At 37.2% G+C, this 27,233-nt stretch overlaps 1 protein-coding gene across 3 annotated transcripts in view; it reads left to right on the top strand.

Moving 5' to 3' along the window:
- The window catches only part of LOC146600757 (uncharacterized), a 28,288-nt gene extending 3,257 nt beyond the window's left edge, over positions 1 to 25,031 (top strand). For all 3 annotated transcript variants that reach the window (XM_085318676.1, XM_085318684.1, XM_085318691.1), the window contains 10 exons: positions 3,320 to 3,447; positions 4,086 to 4,210; positions 6,807 to 6,882; positions 8,583 to 8,632; positions 9,823 to 9,892; positions 11,921 to 12,054; positions 16,061 to 16,246; positions 19,181 to 19,250; positions 20,740 to 20,815; positions 21,722 to 25,031. In XM_085318676.1, coding sequence (XP_085174802.1) covers positions 3,320 to 3,447; positions 4,086 to 4,210; positions 6,807 to 6,882; positions 8,583 to 8,632; positions 9,823 to 9,892; positions 11,921 to 12,054; positions 16,061 to 16,246; positions 19,181 to 19,250; positions 20,740 to 20,815; positions 21,722 to 21,969 — 1,163 coding nt within the window. In that variant the 3' untranslated portion in view covers positions 21,970 to 25,031. The remainder of the gene's footprint in view (positions 1 to 3,319; positions 3,448 to 4,085; positions 4,211 to 6,806; positions 6,883 to 8,582; positions 8,633 to 9,822; positions 9,893 to 11,920; positions 12,055 to 16,060; positions 16,247 to 19,180; positions 19,251 to 20,739; positions 20,816 to 21,721) is intronic.
- The last annotated feature ends 2,202 nt before the right edge of the window (positions 25,032 to 27,233 follow it).

A 27,233-nucleotide genomic window follows, 5' to 3' on the forward strand; every position in this document is an offset into this window, starting at 1 on the left:
TTTTTTCATGAGGTTATTTGCTGCTTGTGAACTGCTGATAAAGGCTTCTCTGACCAGTGGGTTTTTCATAGAACATTGCCATTGAGTTATTCTGATTCCAGAAACCACACCACATGATGGCAGGTGTATTGTTTAGGTTTTAATCGTATTAAGTGTTCCATTAAATCAAGTGAAATCAGGAAATTGAATTCTCAAAGCCCACTAAAAAATAATTCATGTTATTAATCACTGAAATGCTAGGGTCATTAAATCTGAAGTCATTAAAAGCTTCTAATATTTTAAGTTTGTGGCTCATTTTGCAACTGAAATGTATTTGAATCCCCCCCCCCCAGTGTGGGTGKGTGTGTTTAACAAGATGTCTGTTAGAAATGAGTGATGTTTAAGCTCTTGTCTGCTATGGTAGTTTCAGTGCACCATATAAATACAGGGCTGATAAGACACTCTTCCTTGAGTGAACTATTGTGTTATAAGAATGCATTCAAAAAGACAACACAAAAAGCAGCCATTGTGATGCAGTAAGTATTTTTATGAAGATTTAAAATACTAAAACTGAGTTACAAAACAAAGATATTTGCAGTGAGGTTCCTACAGAAGCATTAAATAGTGTRTTTATTGGCCTGGACAGTTCTTAAAATATTGTTGTTACTCATAATGTTAAAAAATACATCTTTGGTTTGATATACTCCATCCGCTTTCTGTGCATAATAGCGCCTCAAACAGTGCAAGACTAACAGGATGTCCTAGTATTGATGAACTTTCCTGCATAGGAAGAAATGTAGCTAAAGCACACTATGACTTTCTTCTGCACCATAATTCTAGATTGAAATGCTAAATCGTAGTGAAAGTAGTCATCTAGAATTGGAATATAATGTCAAGAACACTGAAAGCATAGCCTAGTAATTTAACCTGTGTATTGGCAAAGGGAGAGTTAGTTTTCCCATGTCTCCTTTTAGGAAATGATAGCCTGTCCCAAGAGAAATTTTCCGTAGAAAAYTTATGCCTGTAATATCTATGTAATTTTAAGTCAAGGGGTAGGAATGAAAAAGCAAACATAATTGCATTCAAAGCCTATTGGATTGAGTGATTGTAACACATCTTTTAAGCAACTAAAATGCAAGCTTAAACCAGTTCTTACGACGCAAAAGACTGAAAACTGTGTTTATTGAAACAAATGTCAGATAAAGGCTCAAGATGCTGAATTAGCAGTGTGCTATTCCAGATATTTATAGTAGTAGTCCAGCAATTTTATAGGCATATAGAGCAATGGGGTGTTCAGAAAGCTGTTTAAGCTTCCGAGCAGGTGCAGAATATGAATGAAAGTACAAAATTTCCTGATTTTTTGCAAATTGTTTTGCCTTATTAAAATCTCATAATACTTTGCTATTTCAAACAATTTCTGTCGAAGGAGCGTTACTTAATTTTTCTCTTTACCCTCTCTTCCCTGTAAGTTAGTCTTTGCTTGGCCACTTTCTCTGCTTCTTTTTTCCACTGAGTGTGTGTTTTTTGTTTTTTGGGTTTTTTTTTTTTTTTTTTTTTTTTTTTTTTTTTTTTTTTTTTTTTTTTTTTTAAGTTCATGCTTGCTGAAATCTGGGATTTTGGCTTTTTTGTTTTTTTTTTTTAAGTTCATGCTTGCTGAAATCTGGGATTTTGGCATTTGCAAGAATGTATCCCCATAGACCTAAAAAAATCCATTGGGCCTTCTAAGTTGTGTTTCTGTCAGATCTGCTGTGGTTTAATAATATCTGTCTGTTTCAGTTTTCCAGTATCTTAGAACCTAGCAACACTAGATGATTAGAAGCAAAGACTAATCTTTCCAGTTTCAKTACATACTCTTAGTTTGGTATGTTCTTAAGTTAAGCTTAAGAACATTTTTTTATTATTATTATTATTAAATAACTGTTTATCTTATTTTTTTGTAGAACAATGTAGTTTTTCCAGTTTAGGGTRCAACATACCTACTGTCTATTTTATTAATGAACTATAAGACATTTTGCATCCTTTGAGCTCTAGCTTATCAGTTCTCTGAATTTCTTTTTCACCTTATTTTTTATCCTTTTGTATATCCTTTCTAAAGGTGGTTACTTCATTTTATGATCGCTCACCAGAGTTTCCTTCCATAGCTGGTTTCTCTAATGGTTAGAGTGAAATTTGGAAGCATCTCCATAATGTGCAAGTTGTTAGTCAGCCCAGCAAAATTGTTTTATTATTATTTTTTTTTAACTTTTCTTTTGGATAGATGTATTCCAAGAACTTGATGGACATCCCCTTCTTCCCTCCCCTCTCCTCAGCCCAGGAATTGTCTAAGTAGCTAGTCTGTCACATCCTAGTGTTATGCTTGTAAAGTTTTCAAAAACACAATTCCAAACATATAACAAATTTCATATCAGATTTTCAATTGTTCTAAGAGAGTGACAGTGTTAGGATTTTTTTGTTTTGGTACTCAGCTACTTCTGCCTCAAGTCTTATATTCGTCTTAGCTTCATATGCGTCTTAGGAGCGTCTCATAGTAGGAAAAATTATTTCATTTCAGGTAAGTGGCAACTTTCAGAAATAACTAMAAATTTGAACAAACATGCAAAAAGTTTGAATTTATGGAAAAATGAGATTTTGGGGGAGCGAGGAAAAGGAGYGTATACATATGTTTGTTACTCTTCCAGTTTTGACAGAGCAGTGTAGTCATGCACTCCTCTTTCACATTTAACTTTTCTTACAGCTTTCTACCGTCACATTTATAACTCTAATTTTTATTTGCTTTGAACTGCTGTCCTTTTCAGTTGCATCAGGATCTGTTCTTGATTCTATGTTTTTTTTTTTTTTTTTTTTTGTACTTCGGGTTTTTTTGGAGTGTGTATTTGTATTTGTCTATTTTTGGTAGGAGTTCTTTTGTAAGTATTGAATTGCTTATCCTTACTCCAAAGAACTTTAGATATTAGAGACTGTTTGTAGTAGTTTTGCATTGGTGTTAAGGTATGTAGTGAGATTTGCTTTCCCTGGGCAGTCTCCGCTGAAGCAAGCTGCCTGAAGTTTTGGGTGGTTTGTCATGTAAACTTTAAAATATTTGTCAGGGAATATCAAGTTTCAAAGGGAGGAAGACTTTCCTTCTCTTCTCTTCTCTCTCTCCATCCCCTTTGGGGCAAAACGTTCACCATTTGTTTATTTTTCTCCCTGAAAGTCATGCTTGGCCATGTCCATGTCTGAATTTTGTCAGATGAGCATACTGTTGTTCTTGCTATTGCAAATCTTAACTATTTGGTTTGTCCTTTTATTTGGACATAAGGAGATGCCCTGTAACACAAACTTTGTTTGTGTTTCTTTCTAGATGGTTTTCATAAAGTTATGCATTATGAATCAGGCTCAGCTAAGCAAGAGCGATACGGTTCTGGCAAATACCAACATCCCTTTTTCAGAAAAGGCCAAGAAGAGTTGTTGTCAAAGATAAAGAGGAAAGTAAGTAACTTAAGTTTATGTCTACATGTTTGCTCATTAATTTTGAATATTATACTTCCAGAATGTCTTAGGAAAACTYGTATACACTCACAGATATGGGTATGTTCTAGTCTTGGACTCTTGCTTAGTCATATTTGTCTTTGCAAAATATGAAAAGCCCTTATCAAGTGTTGCTGGAGAGCATCATTTAGTACTGTTACTATGAAGTTACTTGGTTGCAAACAGTATGTTGTATAATCCAACTTCTATATTTGCACTGCAGTATAAGAAAACTKTTCATAGTGAGTATCCTAAGACAGTATCATCAGCTAAAAATGTCAAAAGGACTCAAAAGGTACAAACTGTACACGATTTTGAAACATTGGCAATTCTTGCAAATCGAATGTGTGTCTAAAGAGCTGTATGAMAAATACTCATTTTAGAATTTAAACCTCCAATCCTAGTTAGCCTGAGTGTTACAAGTGCACATTTGTCATACTCCTTAACCTCTCTTTTTGTCTTTTCATGTACGTGCTTCTTTCCTTTATGTGAACCCACTGATAACTTGAGGAAGAAGCTAGATTAAAAAGAGTTCTAATCATTCGTTTTTGTCTATTTCTCACTGCTCTTGTTCAGTGTTCATATCTTGGTTGTTATAGGTGCCTTTACCTCGTATAGAAAATGGTAAGATTGATCCAGAGGAGATCCACAAGATGTTAGCAATTATTCATCAGGTGCAAGGAAAACAGGATGTAATAGATTCCACACTTGAATCACTAAAAAGGTATGTTGAATCATTCTAACACTAACATGTATCAGGATTCTGAGCATGCTTTTTTTGCCACACCATCATCCTCAACAGGCAAAGTCTTGTTTGGGTTCTGTTAGGAAATAGTCATTCCAATGTTTCTTTTGATTGTGAAAAATTATTCCGTTTAGGGAACATTACATCCATCAGTTGCTTCAGGGGCCTAGATAACTGAATTGCACTGATACAACCACTAAACATGGTGGTCAGCAGCCTGCAGCACTCCRTGTTCTGCTACTGCATCTGTTACATGAAGCAATGCTGTGGGGTTTTTTTTGCTTGTTTTTTTTGTTTGTTTTTTAAATAATGTTGACCTACATTCCTAAACAATGTGCTTAGGATCACAGTCCTCAGCCAGTTACTAGATTTCATGTTGTTTGTATACTGCTTAAGATCGTGAATCTGGTATGTTAGCATCTAGCTGAGAGAGTTCTACAGATCTTTCTCTGTAAAGAGAAGCTAGGCAATTTTCTGATAGAGAATTGAAGTAAGCTTTCTGCTAAATTGAGGGACTCCAGCCTGCAAATTACATATCTTAAATCTAGTAACCACCTTCTAGAATAGGATAAATGTCCGTTTGGACATGCATGGCTTGCTGACTGTAAACAGAATACAGAGGAGAATATAGAAGCTTAGAATTGTATGCCAAGTTTTTAGATACCTAAAGCTGGCTGGAATGTGTTCTACCTGAAGTGGCTTGAGCTTTTGGAAGATTACTTAAAATTATATCTGGTGTGCAGCTGAATCATGTGAACATGCACAGGTTTAAATCCTGGGTTGTAAAAGAAAGCAGGAAAACTTAAGATGGCTGACACGGTCTTGTGTGATTTGAGGCTTTTCTGAGACAATTCTTGAAAGTTAAATCTAGGGAGGCAGCTGAAGATTGGTACCTCACTGAGACTTTTGGGGGCTTTTGAGTATTTTTCTGAAGAACCTTTAAAGCTAATTWTGAGGTCAGAGAAACTGACTAGCTTGCACTTGTATAACCTCTACCTCTTTAGAGAGAGTAATATATATCTGTTCAAGATGGATTGTTGTCTTATTCCCACGTCAATTCTTTTCTCTAATAAGAACACAGCTCTTGCAATATAGGAACTCCTTTTAGCAAATACCACAGTCATAATTTTAAGTTCTGCCTTTCCTGTTCTGTGTTTTGAATTTCCTTCTGCTGCCTTTTCCTTAACACTGCATTAGAAACTTGAAGTGTATACAAATAGGATGGGGTTTTTGTTTGTTTGGCTTAGCTTTCTTTGCCCCTCATCACATTCTGATGATKTAACAGTGTTGAAAAACTATGTACCACAATGAAGAGTGTTCAGTATACATGGCTTACTGAACTCATATCCTCATCTTGTCAGTTCTCCTCAGAGGCAGCACATGGTATAATAATACATATGAGACAATGCTTGTGGAGAGAGGTAGTACCTTTTATTAGACTGACTTATAATGGAAGAGGGTGTCWGGCAAGCTTTCAGGCGCACAGTGACCTCAAAGGGCTTATGTGCCCAGGCGCACATTGGTTCTTTTTTCCAACTGTGTTAGTTAGCCTAATAAAAGGTATTACGTCCCCTTACAAATACTGCCTGTGATCTGTGCCTCTGTGATCTGAGGCTGCAAAAGCGCCAAAACCATTATCAGGACTAATGGACGTGCTATTCTATGTGCTATTTCCAGTCTGCTCAGTCTTGTTCCCCACATTCACTTCTTCCTGTCAGTTCTAGAGTTTTTATACTTAAAATATGATGAGGTCTTTTTAATGAATGTGGTCTCTTTCTTTAAGTAGACTATGGAACCAAATCTAATTTATCTGAATTGAATGGGAATTTTCACTTTGCAAAAATGCCAGAGGCATTCCATCTTTCAATGCTTCTTTAGCGCATGGCTCTAAGAAATGAGATCTAGGTTAATAATTTTGGGAGCCTGAAGGCCATCCATACTTTGCAAATAAGTATGTACAATTTATCAGTAGTGTATGTGTCAGTCACATTTGTTTGTTTGCTTTGAAGCTTATTTGTGTTCACAAACAACAGAAAAGCTCAACGGGGTGAACTTTATTCTTGCCTTCCTATTACTAAGTGAAGGATACTGGCAGCTTGTTTGAGATGCTTACTTCATATTGGATATGTGTCCCACTTGAGATAAATAGCTAGACTGTAGAGCAGATAAGGTGTTAGGGTGTGTTGGAAATGATCATAGAATCAGTAAGGTTGAAAGGGACCCCTGGAGATCATCTAGTTCAACTTCCTGAAGATTTCCTGGTGCTGGTTCCACTGGGGCTTGAACTTAGGACCTTCAGTGTGTAAAGCAGATGTGATAACCACTACACTATCCCTCTACGCAAATGTCTTAAGTTTGTCATGTTTTATGTCCATAGAGCTTTCCTGTTTTTATAAAAATAGGTTTTATTTCATTGTGACAAAGGTTTAAATGATTATTTTGAGGAGTTTGGTGTTATCTACAAAACCTCAGTTTCTTCCCACTCTTTTCCTGCTCTCCCCCCCCCCTTTTTTTTTTAAGATGGGAATGTTAGGCCTCTTTAAGAGCTACTGAAATGTTTCCCTTGAATTTTCAGGGAAAACAAAGCCCTTTGGAAGGAAGTTCTTGATCTTAAACAGAAGCAAATTCAGCATCGACAGCTCTGTGAGGCAGTGAGTAGCCACAGTTGCTGAGTGACTTTGAAACATAAAACTTCTAGATAGTTTTAAATTGTGTGATTATGTCCAGTTAATGCCTTTGACACTGAGGAGAACAGCGGTGCCATCCTGTAATTGCCAGCTCTGTGGACTTGTAGAAAATACTCTGGTTTAAATAAATGAGAACATGAAGCAGTAGTTTAAATTACTACTTTGCAGAATTTCCTGCTTCATACCTAGTTACTGTGAGGAATTTCAGATGAAATACCTTTCCCATAAAAGAGGATATCTGTCTTGTATGAATATGATACATCTGTCTAGGCAGCTAAAATGATCAAGGAGGAGGCCAGCTGCTTTATAAGGGGACACTGAAAAGTCTGRGTTTCCTCTGTTTGGAGAGGAAAAGGCTGAGGGAGAGGATATAGTTGAGGCTTGCAGAATCACAGCAGCAATCAACAAACTGAACACAAATGTGTTTCAGCAAATTCTGCCATATAAGCTGGCACTCTGTCCTTTTATCACTAGTTTAATTTAAAATGGATAAAAAGCAGTTCTTCATRCAACAAATAGTGAAATTCTGGAACCTGCCACCATAGGAGGCTGCAGAGGCAGGGTGTGTTAGCAGGTTCAAAGATGGATGAAACAAATTCATTAATGGCTGGTCTATGAATGAACACYAAAAGGGCTGCCATGTACACTCCAATATCCCTACAAAATTCTGTGTGCTGGGATAGTGCTAGTGGATTGGATTGAATAAATTGGCTAGCCTCACACACTCTCCCTAAATAGGCATCTTTTACAGCTGCTGTTAAGCATGCCATTTGCCTGACCTGTCACATCATTTCTTACRTACATGCCAAGTGCCTTGGCTGGGATCACCAGAATGGGGCAGTCAGGATCAAATCCATGAATCCCAGTTCCACGCCGTAGCTGCCCAGATCCACCTCTGCATTGAGTACCCAAAGCAGGGATATTTGCTGTGATGGTTAACCATCGCTGCAGAACAGCTCTTCCACTAGCAATAGAATGTTTTGTGCTGCTAAGGCGACAGCTTTTCTGTATGTAATTTGATTTCTGACTGTGATCTAATTGGTGACTGGGCAAATTGCTTGTAGCTTTTTTAAGAGCAGAAAGCATAGTCATAGTGCCCCAACATGTTTACATTTCTGGAAACTGTATGTGTACAACTTTCCTCTGGCAAAGTGTACAAATACTCCCAATTCTTCTCATGATTTCAGTGTGCTTGTTGAAATTACTATCCTTACATAAGGAATTAATATAAGAATGGGAAAGTACTTGACATCTCTATAGCTGTAATTTTCTTCAAACCCTGCAGGCTTTTGTTACAGCTCTTGGGAATGAAACATAAAATGTATCTTGGTCAGTTACCAGTAGATTTTCCTTAGTTTCATTGAACATCGATATTTTTACTTGTCCTTCACTTAGTAACCTCTTAGAGTTTTTTGCTCTGTCTTGGAAGTTAGAACATTCTTAATCTTAAGAAAGAAGAATTTAATATTATTAATGGATTCTGAAGTTTTTTGTTCTATGATTACTGACAGTAACTCTGAGATATTACTGGTCTTGATTATGGACAAAAATCTAGAGTTAGGATGATGTAGGAAGAATCATTATTTTTCATTAATTATTGACTGGCCAGTAGTCTCGTCTCAAATTCATGCCTGCATTGTTTTTTGCCCTTTTTTCCCCCTCAGAATGTTGCATCACAGTGTCATAACCAAACTATGGGCCTGCCACAAAAACAGTAAGTGAAACAGACTGTAAAACTAACTCTGTTTAGCATTAACTTTATTTTTGTGCTGGTATTGAAAGAACGTCCTCTAGTAGCTTTCAGATAACTGATCTGGCTGTTTGGTTTTTGTGTGTGTGTCATTTGTTTTTCCTCATTAATCTGCATCATTAAAATAGTATCTCCTAGAAGTGTCTCTAGGATTTTTTTATCTTCTCTTTTTGTCAGATCCAGTCTAAAAAAATTTTCATGTTCCTTTTTTTTGTTTGTTTTTTTTGTTATGCCTTCCCTGCCCAGCCCTGCCTCCCCCCAATTTCCCAAACAGTAAGATTTACCACAAATGTCAAAAACTATCTTGATATAGATTAATAGTAATAGCTTTAAATTTATGAAGACTATGTATAGCTTAAACTGTACTGGAGGAAAATTTTACTGTGACAGCCATTACTAAAAGTCGGGAAGGAGTTTTCCTGTCTGTCTGGAAGAAGAAGCTCCCATTGCCCTTGTTGTCTACTTTTAATTAAGAGAGCATCCCTCACCAGTACTAGATTTTTTATACACACACACACACACACACACACACACACACACACACACACACAAATATATATATATATATTTAAACATCTGATATTTTCATTTTATTTGGGCTAATCCCAAACTAACCGTTTGGGATTGGGAATGAGAGTGAAATAGGTATCACAGAGACCTGTAAACTCAAAATCCTGCCAGTACAGGCCAAATGATAWGTCCTCTGTAATGAACTCTCGGATTTTTGTGTTCACCAAATACAGGAAGCAATTCCTCAGCAAAATTAGGAGTTCTGCAGTGAAAATGCTTGCCCTGTAAGGACTTCAAATCAAAATAAGGTCACTTTATCATGATTCTTGCACAGAATTATGTGACTCTAGTCCCTTCTTGTGTACATATATTGTAGTTTAAAGATGATGTACCATCACAAGATAAAGGCAGATTTTTAGAAAGCTGAAGTTTCACTTGACCAGTAGGAAACCTAAGTTGTTAAAGGTACATTACGTAGTTATGCTTCTTCCGAAGCTGCTGCTGCTGCCTTGTATTTTTTTGTATTAAGATTTGTACTGTTCCTGTGATTCTTTGATACCTGCCTTGCTAGCATTGAAATAGCAATGCAAGCATATCTACCTTGCAAAGTTAGCATTGCAAACGCTTTAAATAATCTATTCTAGGCCCCTTATGATAGATAGCACAGGAGACTACAATCAACAGTCTGCTCAAGAACTAGTTGACCAGAGCCAGGTAAACCATTATCTTTAACTCTTCTTTCTTCTCTACAATAACCATTGTTGTTCAGTACAAATATTTGCTGTGTCATGGCTGGAGCTACACTTGATCTTTGCTTGAATTTATAGGTTATGTATAKATGCTATGTGGCATAGTAATGAGTATAATAGGACAATTGTTATAGAGCCAGTAGCGTGTAGCACTTTCTAAAGGAATTCTTTCTTTATACCCTTACATTTTTTTTGCCCTTTAGCTCTAATTCTTGCTAGTTTCATGTTTTAGCTTGGCAACCATCATCACATTACATAGTCTAAGCAATATCACCGATGTAAAGTAATATCACTGATGCAGARATATCACTGATGCAGATAATGTAACTCTTGCAATGTGTTTTTTTTTTCTTATTACTAATGTGAGATGTAAATAACTTTGTATGTGTACAATAAGGAATGCATGCAGCTGAAAGAAGTGTAGAGTAACTTCTGTGATCTCATCCTGAGAGGCCCTCTGGCCCTGTTCTGCAGAGTATCAATGCATTTGTTTGGATAGTCTTGTGTTTAAAAAAATGTGCTTGGTTGGATAAGTTCTCTAATGTGTTCTAATGTATTTTGAAGGATCAAAGAATTTGATTGGAAAAAAAGCATATTCTTCATGATATTCACAAAAACTATGTCATATTTGTCGCTAATTCTTACTACCAACTTATGGCTGTTCTAAATAGATGCTTTTGGGAAATCTGTTTATTTTTTAAGCATTCAAATTAGTATCATGCAGCATCAGAATGACCCTTGTTTGTTCTTAAGTACAGAGTACTAAAGAAAATACTAGAGAAATATTTGAGTAATTACTCTAAACTATTACCATATTAATATCACTACATGAAATTTGAAGAGTTATCTTTTATTAGACTCATTTGGAAAATATTCATTTTCTGAAAGAAACATTAGACTAAATGTTGTTATACTGCTTAATATTTTACCTGCAMTATTAAGGAAGAATGCTGTATAATTTAAAGTTTAATCTCTTCTGTAAAAGCTCTATGCGCCTATCACTCAGCAAGCAAGGGGAGAATGTACCTAAATGAAAACTTGGCTTGTATATTCTTGGGATTATTACTTGAAATCATTTAATTCTCTAGTGAATTTTGAAGTGTCTGGTCTATTTTTTTTTTGGGGGGGGGATTAACTTGAAAAGCTTTATTTATTGATAACTGGTGGCACAGTTAAAAGGTATCCGTTGAAGGAGGTTGGAAGCTTTCAGGAATGAGAGGATTTTGAGGGGCTGTAGAAAAATTATGCCTTKCAGGCAGAGCAGTGGTAAAGCAGCAGAAAAATTTGAAGGGCTTATAACTCTGTTCATCAGAGAACCACTGTCTTGTCCATGACTGATATTAAGCTATTGTCTTCTGCTCAAGCTGTTTGATTAAGGAGGCTTCATTTTTCTTTTTCTCTCCCCTGCCCCTAGCAGTGTCCTGTCTGTTGATAGTTTGCCTACAAAGGCTGCAGTACCATCACTAAACAATTAAAAAATAAAAAAAAGACAAAAATGGTGTAATAAAATTTAGTAATTATAATCAAAATATCTCAGAAAGCTTCCTCTTGAATAGGAATTTTGATAAATTCAAGCCCTAAAGTTCAGAGCTCTCTTGCACTATGTTATACCAATGCTTAGAGTGAGYAAACTACTGGAGATTTGACCGCTTTACTATCTTCTTAGCTATGCACTCAGGAGCTCCTTTGGAGCCTTTATAAAAGTTGAAGCAAGGATATCTTGGAGCTTTTTGTGTGTTGCCTTTATGTATTTTCATTTCTGTAGTTTAGCCCAAGGCAATCTTCTTCTTGCATTCATTGAATAAGCTGAACTTATCTTGGATAATTTCTTGTGGGATAAATTAAATAAAACCAAACAATTTTATTTAATTTTGTTTTACATCCAGTGAAGGCTGCATTATCTCAAAGAAAATAGAAGCTTGAGATAGGGCAAGGTTTCCTCTTCCCCACTCAAGCAAAGTATTGTTTGTTTGTTTGTGTTCCATTTTTCCAGACTGCAGAAAACCAGTGTGATAGGACAGGAAGTGGAAACAAGTCTGAAGTTAGCATCAATGAAGCATCAGTTGAAGGAGATCGACTAAGAGTTCAGTCGGACACATCTCGAATGTGGACAAGGATTGATGAAAAGTAAGAGTAACACATTTCCTTTTAAGGGGTAAACAGTACTGGAAGTTTTAGGCCTATCTAAGCAAGGAAAAGATATATCTCCTTGGGAGTTGAGCACTGCTTGTGTTCAGATGTAACAATGAAGATAGGGCTTCCCTTTTCATCCCCTCTGGCCCCCTTCCACTTCACTTGGTTCATTTCCTGCTTGAATTCAGCTCTGACTGAAGTTGTTCTAGTTCAGGGTGGTTGGCTCAACGTGTTCTAGCTCATGGTCATAATTGGCTTGTGTTAACTTTTTTTTTTTTTTTGCATTTTAAAAATAGATGAATAAGTAGGAAAAAGGAAGAGGAGATAAGGGGCAGAACTGTAGGTTAGGAAGTGTTTATATGTTTGAATACGGGAAAAGAGGGATGAGATTGCTGGGAAAGTGTGCCATCTGGCTTCTCCATCTGCCCTACTCATGAATTTTGAGAAAGGAAATGAAGGCTGTAGAAGATGAGGGGGTTGGCTCATTGTTTTGGGGGGCAATGGAAAAGGATGAAAAAAGGGACCTCTCCCATTCCCTTTGGAGACTCTTCTTCCTTCCACTTTCCCAGCTATTCCCATTCACTTAACAGGGTATGTGTTGAAAAGTGAGTCTTGATTTGTTTGTTTCTGTTATAAGTAGGGCTAAAGGAGAAGCAGAGAGTGGTGAGGGAAGGTTGTTCACTGAAGGTAAAGTCATTGTGGCACCACAGTTACTCTGAAGAAGTAGCGAGCGATTTGTGTATTTTAGCTGTTGCTGTTGAMTCTGAATGAAGCTCTGCCGTGTACAAAAACAAAAGCTTTGAAGTGACAGCTTGGGTTCAGTTCTAGTTTGAGGGAGGGATGTTCTTTTTGTTTCAGCTCCTTTTCTGGTTAGAATGCAAATGCTAATTTTTAGTGCAACTCCTCTGTTGCATTAAGAACAAATGTTTCATGGCCAGTTGTGTTGTTAAAAGAGAATTTAATTAGTATTCTGCAGATGGGCATACTAGAATGAACACACTAACACTGTGGACTCTGAAACTTCTCTCTGAAATACTCATGAAATTTATCTTCTGGAAAAAAAAGAAAGACGTGGAGTTACTATTTGCTGTCTTGGATCACTTGTAGTTCTAGTCCAATAGTACTTGAGACCTAACAAGTAAAATCTAACTTAAACCACACGTATCTTAAATATGCCTTTATGTAATATGACTAAAAGGTTGGGTTTGTTGTTTGCTCGTTTGTTTTCATCCTTGACATATAACTTCGTATGTTCTGTTAATGCTGTGTCACCTTGCAGGCTAAACTGCGGGATGGTAACTTACTGATGTTTTTTAGGATGGATTAAATCTACTGCATTTCCCTCCTCATTTTTTGGTGGGCTAGGTTAGAGAGCTATTTATAAAGCAYGGAATCAAAGCAGGACACCTTTAASTATTTTACTGTAAAAGGGAAAATACCAGGTAAGTTAATAGGAAGACCTGTGCTGTATTTTGACACCTGAAAACAGATCAAAAACTTAGGAAAATGTAGTGACTGCCTTCACGTGTATACTCCTGTAATTGGAGATGGTTACCTTAGCAGTAAGAATGAGAACTTCTGTAAAGCTAAGACTGAGAAGTTTACTGCCAGTCCTGAAGAACTTTTACATCTCTGCTGCAAGGTATGTGAATCTATCACCATTTTATAAATTGAAAGTGAAAATTAAAATGGATTCAGATTTGCCTTAGGATGTTTTATCTTTAAATTGTAGTTTTTCAGCCAGTTCTGTGCTACAGTCAATAGACCAAACTTGCATGGCATTTTGAAGTCTTTTTATTGCTTAAAATATTTACGTCTCTTAAGTCATGTTAACCTTCTCCCCAGTCTCAAGATCATTAACTGACACATTCAGAAAAATAATCCAGTAGTAGTTGCTATTTACAGTTTGGAGGCGTGGAAGAAAATTACTCATTCATTGAACGTTCACTGTGTGTATGCACACACGCAGAGGCTATGTTCTTGCATGTATGTTGCATGTAGTGTGCAAAATGTTGAAATTAGAATTTTACTCCAAGCAAGTACTTTGATTGACTAAAGAGCTTCCCTCTTTTCTTACTGTTTTTCTCCTATAACTTGAGAGAGAATTCATCTGTATGGTATTACTAGTACAGAGATTAAAACAGAGTTTACTGTATGGAAAATTATTACAATTAAGGTGCAAGTCGGCCCTAAAGAAAATAACATTGGTTGTGTACAAATTAAAATTTGCTTCACCAGTTGTATTTCAACCTCTATCTTGTATGGTTAGTCACTTTGTTACAGGGAGAAATCTTTAATTGGATATATGCTATCCGAGGGTTTATGCAATATGAATGAAACTAAATTGTTAGATAAAATTCTTCCATCTATTTATGCAGTGAAGCACATGACTGTCAGAAGTGGCTGATTTAAGTGAGCTTACCTTTCCCTTCCCCCAGTAGGTCTGAACCTCTACCAGTGAGCTTTGATTGGAACATTTCTAAATAACACTATTTGCTGTTGCACAGCATATGGTGTGTTAATACTTTCTTTTTATTTTTAGCGTACCAGAACTATGTGTTCCTCCCTACAGCATGAGCTGGCTTTCCTTGTTCACATTCCTTGCAGTCCATCTGCCTATAAATATTTTTAGAGTACGTAGAATTAATGATGCTAAGATACTGGTATGTTAAGTAATTAAGAATAAAAATGAAACAAAATTTTGTAGTATATTTGGCCAGAACCTTTGGCCAGAACTTCCTGATTTATTCTCCTCACCTCCTTCTACCCCCTCCCCACCTTGTTCTTCTATCAAGTAGCTTCCAGGTTTTAAACTAAAATATTAATGGAAGTTTTTCATGTAAAATCAACACTCATTTTATCTACTGGCAGCATCTTTGGGAACAAATCTGAAATTTTCTCCTGTGGAGTGCCTAATGTTTTGTGGATAGGAAATTTCAGAAGATGATTTGCTATTAGGGAAGGCAGTGTAAAAACTAWCCTTTCAGGTAGAAGAGGGTGGTTTTTAGGTGATTTTGCGAATCACAGTGGTGGTTTTTGCTAGTCATTGTGAAGTGAAGAAGCCTAAAAAAGGGTATWTGTCTATTGGGCATAATTTAGCCAGTAAGATGCATTTTCTGAGGGRTGGTCCTCATTGGATAATCCTAATCCTGGGCCAAAAATAAACTATTGTGCTGGGAGGTGGTATGAAATAGTATTTGCAAAGAAGTTGCTGTGTTTTGTTATTCTTACGTTGGTGATTACTGATGTAAAAATATTAATAAATTTACTGTTGTCTGTAGCTTGCAAGTTGTATTTTGAGCAGTGGACCTCACAAGATTATTGGTAATACTTCAGGAGTAATGCTTGCTCTGATGGAACCTTGAATTTAAACTGCTGTTTAGCAATGGAGTCCCAGAACTTGTGATCTGATAATGAAAAAGGGGAGGAAGCAGATGATAGAAAGATCCATTATCTCTGGCTGCATTTATACCACTGCTCTGACATCTTGGCTTAGGAAGCTTTATGTTTAGAAAAGAGATAAAATTGCAAATAGAATTGGCCAAATGTTCCCAGTGTCTGTCACCCTTTGACTCCTGCAATCTGTGGTGTAAATTGCTCTGCCTAAAAGATAGCCCTTCATTCATTTATGCAGCAGCAAGCAATTTATTTCTTTGTTAAATTAAAATTTATTTTACTGTCATTATATGACACACTTCACTTTAATTAAGCAGCGGTAGTTAAATGGGTGTTTGTCAATACCAGTGTCTAACTTTAAAGAGTTCCTCTGTGAACAGTTGGATCATAACTATGTCTCAGTCTTTACCAGTTCTAAATCGATATTTAGCTAGATGTAGAGCAATGTACACCCACARTCTTCTACATAATGGTTTTCTCATTAATCTTTSTGTTTTCTAACACAGTGCACTTTTTCCCAGTATTGAAATGATTTTGAGGTTAGAATTCTGTGTTTAAATCAACATAGACTTAAACTGATAAATGGACATACTGTTCTTATCAGCAGCTGCTCAAAAAACTTCCRTATCACTGGCACAAGCCTAGACTCCATCAAGAAAGAAGCAAGCAGAACTGATGCTGCTTCTAACTTCATCTGGATCAGCAAGGCAGACATTAAGTCAGAACCGTTTGACCCTTCATTGAGTGTTATATCTAGGCCTGGATCCTCTTTGGCAGAATGCTCTGGAAAGTAAGTCTTAAAAATGGTTTGCTTCCTTAGTCTGTGGTAAACTACTTGCACAAAACATTGTTTCTGACATGTCAGTGTCCAAAATTTGATGTAAAAGCATGTCCATCTTGTCCCCTTTATATTAATTTTTCTCTATAATGTAGCCTTTTCTTCCAGGCCTTCATGCAAGTGAAGCAGTGTCCAACCTAGGTGAATTGCTTTAAATGAGTATTGAAAGGGTTAGGTTCCAATTAAAAGTGCACTGGTTGTATGCTTTCAGTAGCAGGGTGACTCGAAATAACCTTTGWCAGATGTCTTTAACCTCTCCAGTTGCCTTGTCAGTGATTGTGACTCAGAAGCTGAAGTCCTACCACTGACATCTGCTAAATCTGGAGGGCTCAACTACTAGTCTGACTGCTTTGGCAGCTTGGAGACAGGCTATGGACTGATGTGTTACTGTGGTGACAGCAGCCTTTCTTGGATGCTATCTCACGTTTCAGAGAAGAAAGTCCCTTCGTCCCTTGTTTTCCTGTACACTGGGGTTTAAAACAGTATTAACCCAGATAACTGAGCTTAATGTGGGCTCATAATAAAATCTATATTTAAGGGAACCTCTCAGGCCCATTATGCTTATATGAACGCTTTGTCTATGTTCTAGGCAGAAACAATAAATCTGGTATCTGGGGGGAGGTGGTGAACTTAACATGATACAGGAGGTGGTTGGTCTGCAGTCCCCTGAGCCTGAAAGAAAGTAGGTGGCTGCCCCTGTCAGATCAGATGTATAATAAACAAGGAATAAAGAGATTGAAGTCTTTACTACTGTATGAATGGATAATATTAATCTGCTAGCCAATTATTGTGCCCATCTGCAGATCACTCTAGCAGACCACGTCAGAACTGTTGTAAAAATTCTCAAGAACCCTTTTYCCTTTAAAAGCTGATGGGATAGGACTCCCTGAGCCGATTTTACTTCCCAAACCAACCTGTTGTGGGATTTTAGCCACTTAGACCATCTCTCTCTGCTTCAGGGCTACTCTATAATGTTTCATACTGAAGAGCTGATTTTTTTTTTTCTTTTAATTAATATGAGTGAGCTTGGGACCTCATGATAGTCTTTGATGGATTTATGGTTCTTTCCTTTGAATATCTGGACAGCTTCTTGTTTCTCCCCTTTCTRTATTAAAGCTATGTTGTACTTCGACTTTATTCGTTAAGAGTAAAGTTGATCTCCCTCCCCCTCACTGGAACTGATCTAGCTATCTCCAGGCATCTGTCATGATGAAGCAGRTCTTTTGTTGAGGGAAGTGAATAAAAATCATCCTTTCTTTTTAGATCAAAAAATCTCCCTATTCCATTCATGGCTTACGCAAAAAGTTTAGTGATGCATAACTCCACCTATAGATTATCAGAATGGTTTTCAAKTTATCCCAAGTTCTGCTTGGGAAGCAGGGGGAAGAATCTTACGGGTCATGCTCCAGCCCATTCGGTTGCGGTTCAGCTATCCTTAATGTTTAGTAGAAATACGTATACATAGGGTGTATATKCAAACTATGTTCATGCATTCAGTCCGAATGATTCCAGAGGAGATACTGTTTTGTGCTGTCTGATATGCTGTCCTGCAGAAGTAGAGTATCTTGCCACAGTCAGKATAAGTAGGTTACAGAACAGCTATATAGCCATCCTGTGCACAACCTGATTAAAGTCTTTCTGACTGACTTGTAGCCTTCCCTGCCTTCTGAATCTTTGAAAGGAGAGCTTTGCAGTGGTCACCCAGCAACTGTGTACACAACAGACTGGTTTCCTTCCCTCACTTCTTTAAGTTACAATATCTTGATTTATCCTGSGTTATAAGATGCTATTGAGTGCCAAGTTACAAATGAAGTGTTCCTTTCCAGAAAAAGTCCACAGATCTAACGGCAAGTTACTGTAAATTAAAATAACAATAGACTTGACATCTTGTAATTTTAAGTCTGTAGACATAGAAAAACATTTCCTTTTTTTAATATTYCATTGCTGGTTACCCTAGCTGCGTCTGAGTATGTTTGTCCTTTGGGTAGGTTTTAAGAGTTGTGTAGAATTAAAACTGCACAAACTATGCTTTGTGTATGTGGTTTGGGGGTGCTTTGTTTGTTTTTTAACATCTGCAATATTTCCTACAGATTTAAATATAATTACATAGATGCATTAACAAGGTAGGACTTAGTCCTGAATTTACAATCTGTGTAATTGTCCTCTTAAAAATACAGCTTCTTTTGTAACAGTTATTGGAAAATTTTCAACTGTTTTTRAAGATTTTTGAAGCCAGCAGGATTTACAGTATTGTGTTGAATAGCTTTGAAAACAAACTGGTCTGCATAATGAAGTTATTAAACCTGAGATTAGCTTTAGTAAGGATGAGAATAAACTAAACTATAATAAAAATATTCAAGTTCACTCACTAGGTAAAGAGTATCTTGACAAARGTAACTTCTGAAAAGGTAGGGAAATTTGCAACCAAAATGTCAGAAAATCTTATTTGTAAAGAATCTCTAAAAAGACTTTATGATTTTTGGGTGGATCTGTTAGAAAATAATTTCTCTCTGACCTCAAAGCACGCAATTTCACTGGAAATAAGGGAAGAGGTATGTAAGAAAGCTACAGCAAGGCAGCTGAAAAGATAGTGATGCCAGTGTATTTCTTCACACTTCTTCCCATCAGTTTCACACACATGGCTGAAGACATTCTAAGATGGAGCAAGGACATGCTCTAAAGAAAGTAGTCCAGTTGTTTTCCACAACTTGTAAGGTATTTTCTAACACTAGTGGAAGAGTTGCTGTGCGTTTGAATTAAATTCCTATATTTGTTTTCAGTATTTGGAAAAAAAAATGAAGAAAACTGTTCTAAAAATATTTATGACTGAAATTATGCAGTATATTATTAATGTAGCTTACGTTTAAGTTTACATTCTCTTTCCAGGGTACATCCATCTGATAYAGACTGGGTACTCAAACATCGCAATAGGAGTTGTGGAAGTCAAGAACATTTAGTAAGAAAAAGATAAATACTATTTTCTTCTGCATTCTATTTATTTACATAAAGGGATTTATTATAACCTAAGACTATAGTGTTTCTAATACTGTCTTTTTCTTGTTTATATGAATCTTGTTTTGGCAGTTGTCTGTGTTGATCAGAAAAATATCAGACATTTAGAAAATTGTTTAGCCTGTGCTTTGTCCTATGATTTTAAAGTAGTAAAACCCAGAAGTGTCTTACTTTTATTGCGCCTCGCTTCTTCTCATAAATCCATCAAAGGAAAGAGAGAATTGAGCTTGAGCTATCATGCTTCCTAGCTCTGCATTTCCACTCTTASACCATTCTCTGAGTTGGGTTCATGCAATTGCTTTTGCATTTGAATGGTGAACTGAATTGTAGAACTGATCCAGCTTAAAAATTTACCTCATCATCTTTGGCAGTGAAGTAACATAGTTACTGCAGCACACTGGAAGAGGTAGCACAGTAGGGAGGAAGTAAARGGGTTGAATAACATAGTAATGTTGTAGGGGGAAGGGTATGGAGGGAAATATTTAGCAAATATTGCCAGCCTTTTGCATTCTGAGGTCATCCACAGTGCTCTCTATGTATTTTTGAAGAAGCAGCACATAACTATGTTTTCATAATTATGTCTTCAGCTATGTTCATGGAGCTTCTTTAATAACATCACTAGTGTACCTGCAAGTGGAGTACTCTAGTTGTCCAGTGTGAGTGAGTGTGTGTGTGTGTGTGTGTGTGTGTGAGAGAGAGAGAGAGAGAGAGAGAGATACAGACAGATAGAAGACAGGCTTGGTAAAAGAAAAACTCAAGACAGCTTAGAGTACAGAATTTGGTTTATAGTATTTGTTACTAAGACTTCTATCTCAGCACTGAGTAGAGGACCTTAATGATCATTATAGAAACAAAAGAAACCATAATCTGCTATTTGTAATGTCCCTAAAAAAATGTGACYGTGGGATCTGATTTTGATTCTTATATAGTGGAGGGGAGAGTGATACATTGCCAGAACTGTGAAGTCCAAATGCTGTATCTGTATTTAATACTTAGTCTACAAAATATAGAAAACTACCAGATGATGGGTTTTGTCTTGTTTTTAACATATACTCTGAATATAACAGCCAGTATGAATATGCAGCCTAACAAGTAAAAAATACCAACAGTAAATTCAAAAATAGATTCAAATTGATTTCTGTTTTGCTAGATAAAGTTGATGACAGCTGCAATTGCAGTTRCAGCATAGATAGCATTTCCATCTCCAACTGTCCATTGAATTGTAGTGTGTGGTTGCTATAACAGTAGTTTTAACCAAACTTGGAAGCAAACAGTAGAAACCTATAGAAACTACAACAATTCGTGACTTTCTCTAGTATATCTTATAATTCCCCCACCCACCTACCCCAGAAAACCCTAGTATTTGGGACAAGTTTTTAGATGTCAAACTACTTTTTCTTTTCCCCCCCCCCTCCTTCATTGAAAACATACAGGAATCTGAACAACCAACAGACAACAGTGGATTAAACACAGAAGCAGAAGATTACAGTTCTACCTGTTCAGACTCAGGTAAAAGTYGTAGATTGAGATTAACCAGTCTCAGTTGGCCTGTTTTCAGTTCTGTTTTTTTTTCTGTTCGGACTGAAGAGGGAGTTGTTAAATAGCCATTAGTGTGTGGAGAGGAGGCAAGCCATGAAAGATTCCTCAAACACAGAGGATGTATTTCCCCTATACTGGAATCATATCTTTGAATAGCCTGAAAAGGTGGACTAATTTAACATAGTATTATGTTACTGAATTTATTGCTGTTAATTTTGCCTGTCAAATATATAGTTAAAACTGCTCACTGATACTTTGGAGTGTTTCTACTGTGCAGTGGGTTAGAGTAAACCAATGCCAGAGYTATTCCTCTATGAAGAAAGCTTGCCCATGTTCAGGAGTTGAGAACTCTTCTGCAGCTGGCAGAACAGTTATTTTGTGGAAGTGCTTATGTTTGGAACATGAAATAACATGAAATATAGGTTTTGAGTAACTTAATTGTTGATGTAGTATGTGTTTGCTAAGCTAGTTTCAGGTTAGATAAAAGTTGTTGCCTTACTGTGTTTGATTTATGAGCYCTTTGTTGCCATAATGATCATAAATACTGTGTAATGAAATCCTACTTGAGGAAACAAAATCTTGAAAAATTGTCTGTGCTAACAGAATTTATCATATTGTGTCAGTTTTTCTTTTTGGARTAAAATAATGCTTTTGTGTCCCTTTTCATAAAAAAAAAAAAATAAAGGGGGAGAGGGGTTGGAAATAAATACAAAAGAATATATGTCAGAATCTTCCTTTTTGAAAAAAAAAATAGATCCTGAATAGAAGTGGATTTCTTGAAACAGTTATCATAGTTTAATWTAAAACTCTTTGTGCAGTCTTTATTTCATCATTGCCCCATCTTGAGTGCTGACTGTGACTTTTTTTTTTTTTAAGGGCATATTGAGAAGAGAAGAAAAATTAATCACTTTTCCACCGAAAAAACTGAGCAGCAYTTCAGATGCACAAATCAGATGCACAATGACAGCATGAAACTAAGTGAAAGAGTRTTGTTTTTGGAAGAAAGGTCTCTTCAGAAGCTCTCTGAAATTTCGTCTACCTTGTCTACTCTAGCCAGTTACATCATGAACACAGAGAAATCTCAAAGACTGWCCCAAGTTCAAGGAGAATTAACTGAAAGCTAAGCCTCTTAGGGGCCACTTTTAATTTAAGGAGATCCTAGTATGTGCAGAGTTTGGACTCCTAGGAAGGAACAGTCTTTCAGATATTTAAATGGCATAATACTTCAAGGTAGCAGATAAGCTTTAAACCTGACTGAAGTGCTATGCACAGCATTTGATACTATAAACATTCCAGGATGGTTTACCTGTAGTCTTCTGTGCTTGTTCAGAGGCAATATACATGCAAACTCTGTGACCAACTTGTCTTTTGCCTTCATAGTGATCAATACAGACAAATCAATAAAGCTAATTGGATTTGAAATGCAAATCATAGTGTTTGAGACTTGCAGGACCTGTGTCTCTTCACCTACCTTATTATTGCAAGAACCTCTAAATATCATGCCCTTTAGTCAGGGCAAATAGTGGTCTCAAAGAGAATTGGAGTATTGTGTTTAAGATCTCTGTCACCCTGCCTCTGGCTACCCTGGATCATTTTCAGTTGTTTGTTTTGAATCATGTTTGTTTTAATACAGRTATATCTATAGACTCTTGTCCCTTGGGCTTTGGTTTTACTCAGGGTGTGACATAATAAGAATTTACACAGTTTGCATTTTAGACTTGCAAGGGATGGCCCATAAGGAAGCAACAGCCCATTGGGAAGGCTTTGCACAAGTAATGCATCTAGACCCCTCTTATTTATTCCACTGTGGTGTAAGAAAATTGGATGTAAGAGAAGATAAATGAAGTTTATATCCGAAGAATGTTGTTACATGAGCGCTATTTTTTCATGATGTGTATTTGTAAGTATATGCAAGAATATTGTAGTACAGAGTATGCAGCCCAAACTACTTCTCTTTAAACCACTTCAAAACTGAGCTTTCATTGACCAAAACTAAGAGAATACAGGACTGCTATGGGATGACCTCTTATGCTAGAGCAGTGGGTAAGTGCATAAGAGACTAGTGCTATCATGATTTGAACCACACAATACCAAAACAACAAGGTAGTGATATGAATAGATATCTAGCTTTATCCRCTTGGCTTCTTGCACAGTGTTACATGGTGCTACCTGCATAGCCCCCATGGAAGCCCTAAGAAAGGGGAAATGGCAGCAGATGAGGCTGTTTTCTCTGTCTGTTCCCTGTAGGCAGCGCTCTCCCAGTCACTGGATCAGCTAGGTCTTGGGCTGGAACACCAACACGTGTGGGGTCTGTGAGTCCTGGGGAGGGGCAACAAGGTTTGGGAGGAACAGAAARGGATCCCATGTATCTTGGGAATAAGGGTACTCCCTAAGGCCTAACAATGCTTCTTATTGCAATATGAAATCTGGTGGGGCTTTAGGGTTTAGTGAAGGGATGGTGAGAGATCTGTTTCTTCTCTTCCCAAATTCCTCAGATTTCATGATASTCTGTTTTATAGCACTATGATGCTGTTCTGGTGAAGGGAGAGTGCAAACACTATTGTGAAAGATGTAAATAGCTTGACCTGTCTCAGAACTGAGATCATTATCAGATTTCTGCAAATTAAACGGAGGAAAATTTTATTGCAGAGTGGATAAAGATGATGGATAGCACTGTTCATAAAGATACTGAGAAGTAAAATAGTCCCAGATTAAAAACTGGCAAGCTCTACTAAGCGAAGRCTTGTAGAATAGTACAGCATGAAGCTTTAAGAAACACGAGCAAGCAATTAACTTGTGCTAGAACTATTTGTAATACARTAAAACTAACTGAAGGGCTACTTAAGTTGTACATTACAAATATTTCATGCTAATTATTAATAACTTCCAATTCTTAAGCCTTAAACCCGCACAAAACTTTTTTTCTTTTTTTTCCTAAAATGAGGTCAGGGAAGGAAGACTTCCTCAGCTCTTAAAGCYGGAAATTAAATTATATAGCTTGGTGTTTTTCAAAAAGGCAAGGTTCAATGTACGAGTGAAATGTACAAAAATAAGAGCATCGTTCCACTTCTGTACAAGAAAAAGAGGTATTTAATATAGCATTTTACCTCTTCAAATAGTAACTTGAATATATCATTTGAAACATTGTACAATTCTGCCAATCAACCCCTGTTTTCAAGTGTATGTCATAAACGTATTAACATGTAAGACAGAAATCAATACTATGTCCAGATAGAATCATAGTCTTTCTGCTTACAATGCATTTGTAGCTAGACAAATGCAACCTGGCAGGAGCTTGCTTACATGTATATCAGAATGAAAAAAAAATTGAGCAGTTACTATAACCTTATGTGCTTATATATTGCTTAAGTTTTATCATTCCTGTTACCCTGAAGAGCTAAGCCATARACTTAACTGTAGCATCTCTTCCCAGGAATGATCTAATGAATGACAACTAGTTTGTTATAGAATGCTGTAGCCTGCTAATGTTATGAAAAAGGAACAGTTGTACAATGCATCTCAAAACTGAAATAGTTCATCCTATTTTCCTGTAAACTACCAGACTATTAGTTCTCAATGTCTTTTTTTTTCTGTGCCATTGTACTTTGCACACTGTCTGTTCTTAGTGCAAGTTGAAACAGATCCAGCTGACCTTGTCTCTTGCAAGAAGACTTTGAAATTTGATTTGCAGTATCTCTTAACAAAGCAAAATATCAACTGTCATTTGCTGTGAAAATTGTGGAACATCTGTGAAGCATTAATATTGTGGGCATYATACTAGTTTAGTTCCATAAAATAGCATCTTACGGCACACATTTCATTCAAGATGCTTTTGAGTTGTTCAGCATACTTGGTAGAGTATAGAAAGAGATTCATTTTACTGTATTTTTACTATTCATTAGGCTAGCAGTTTTTCTTGATGTCTCCTTTCTATCGGACTCAATAGCTGACTCTATAGCTAATAGGTCTGAAATCTAAAGACTGTTTACTTTGGAAAGAGGTCTCCTTAGGGACTGCCTGACTCTATTCTTGAGAATTAGTTCAAATGTTTTTGTTGTGCAATATGCTTATGTTTTATCRTTTAATTTGTTATATATATGATCTATTATGTGTGCCCTTTTTTTTTCCAGCTAACTAGCTATTCTTTTAGCCTTTCTACTAAAATAAAGAACTTTCTGATAACACAGGATTGGGTGAAAGAACATGCTCTSTGCACCTGTAAATCGCTCCTTAAACTTTACTAACCTTTTCTCTCCTTTGTGCAATCCAGTCATAGGTGAGAATAAAAGAGTGAGGGCTAAGTGGTAGAAGTGACAGTTTAAATTGACATAGCTTTGAAAAGCTGAATAATTTTGTACTTGAATTATCTCAGTTGAAAATGTCATCAGAAACTGAGGAACTCAAACTCTGAAAAGTCCGTTTGAGCTACGTTTGTTTTGTTACAGTCATTAGCAGTTCTTAAGGTAAGAGAGGAGGCAAGTGTCTAGCGATGTCTATATTACACCTGTATCAGCAAGTAACTAGTCAAAATGGAAGTGGGACAGTAGATCAAAGTGGATAGTGTTGAGGTTTCTTCACCTCTGTTGTTCTGTGTAGGGATGATGGTGCTTGAGATTCAGATACAGTCTACGTGTGTTGTTTGATGCTTTCTGAAGGGAAGGAATCACGATCTCTTGCTTCAAATGAGGGTCTCCCCAAGGAAGCACTATGCTGTCCTTAATCTGTTTTATACAGTCAATATTAAGCGCCCAGCATAAGTGGCCGTGACTGTATAAAAAGGGTTACTGCTCCTTGTCTTGCATGTACTGGGCCATTAAGAAATGTTTATAGATGTATTAGCAGGCTTTATCAGAAGGATTTAGGACACCTGTAAGTCTAGCCTGGGCATCTATGAAGACAATGAAACTTTCTTCACAAGAAGGGACAGGTTTATCTGGCATATTTGGGTATCTGTCTGCACCATTGGAGCATCCTGTGTTGCTGCATCTTCTGACAGTGACAGTGTTTTTCCTATATGCAGAGGTAGAAATTATGTCTGGCTAATCTAATAGAGAGCRAGCCCTGAGCAACAGGCTTGATACCAACATTCCCCGTATCCTCTGAACTATGATTACTTGCTGTCCTTCATGACCTGTCTGCAGATACAGGAAGACCTTGCCTTACAGAGTGGAATAACAGGGACCAGTTTCTGTAGCAGCTGTAATGTGCAGCTCTCTGCAGGTGTTCAGGACAGCAAGGACTGTGCTTACTTTACCTCCCCTCTTCCTGAGGGCTACAAACATGCTGCATCTCTGCAAGTGGACYGGGTGACATGGGGAAGGATAACATGCTTTTCCATGAAATAATCATATGTGAGCACTAAAAAAAGATGAGCTTCCCAAAATTTCTGTGTTGTTCCTTATCTTCACTGTGTAAGAAAGGGGTTTTCATAGTCCCTTGTATCTCCTTAAGGCTTTTCTGCTTCACTTGTTCTATCACCCTTTCTTTTGAYATGCATGATTAGTCTGATTTGCCTTCATTTAGCCCTTTCCTGTGCACTGAGTGATATCCTTTATGGTACCACCATAGCTCCGAGGAAATCCCCTCTCCTGAAGTATTGTTACTTTCCTCACAGCCTTGTCTGAGGATATAGTGGCCAGTGCAGCCAGCCTCACTAAGGAGGAGGATTGGGCAGTCCCATAATCTACAACTTCCAAAATGAGCCGGGGGAGGGGAGGGCGGACGGCGGTGGAGAGGAATGGGGAAAAGGGAAAAAGAGGGATAATGCAGCCAACAACTTTCCTGCAGAGGCTGACATGCCTTACTGGGAGCTCAGATTGACAGAACTGGGCCCATGTGCTGTAAGGACAAGCACAACCATCTGAATGTGGAAAAAACAGGAGAAAGCCTGGCAGTCCGGATGCTGTCTAGGCTGATGCTCTGTATCAGCCATCAGATGGTACTGGTCCTGTTTCTGTAACAGCTGCCTTCCAACCTAGGCCTGGGAGCAGATTTGTTGGCTCTGGATCCCTTTCACAGCTGCTACTCCAGCCTCTTGCTGCAAGAGTGCAGGTGGGCCAAAACCCAATGTCAGCACCACTGAGGAGTTTTTTTTTTTTTTTTTTTTTTTTACCCAAAACACTGCATTGCTCCTGAGGGCTGCAATACTGCCTCCAAGACAGCCTCTGCTCGTTGTTCTTGTGGATGTGGGATAGGGATGAAAATATGTTATGTAGTGTCCCAATTATTTCATGATTTTATGACAGTTAAGGGAAGGAAGAGGCTGTCTCATCAGGTTCTGCCTCATACAAGGTTTGCTGGGATGCTGGAACCAAGCGGGGTACATGTAGCTTTACCCACTAGGGACAGGGGTTAGTGTTGTGATACAGGTAGTTCCTATGTAGATTTC

The sequence above is a fragment of the Rhea americana genome, unplaced genomic scaffold (genome assembly GCF_003343005.1).
Source record: "Rhea americana isolate MKP2758 unplaced genomic scaffold, rheAme1 scaffold_117, whole genome shotgun sequence".
NCBI classification, from domain to species: domain Eukaryota; kingdom Metazoa; phylum Chordata; class Aves; order Rheiformes; family Rheidae; genus Rhea; species Rhea americana.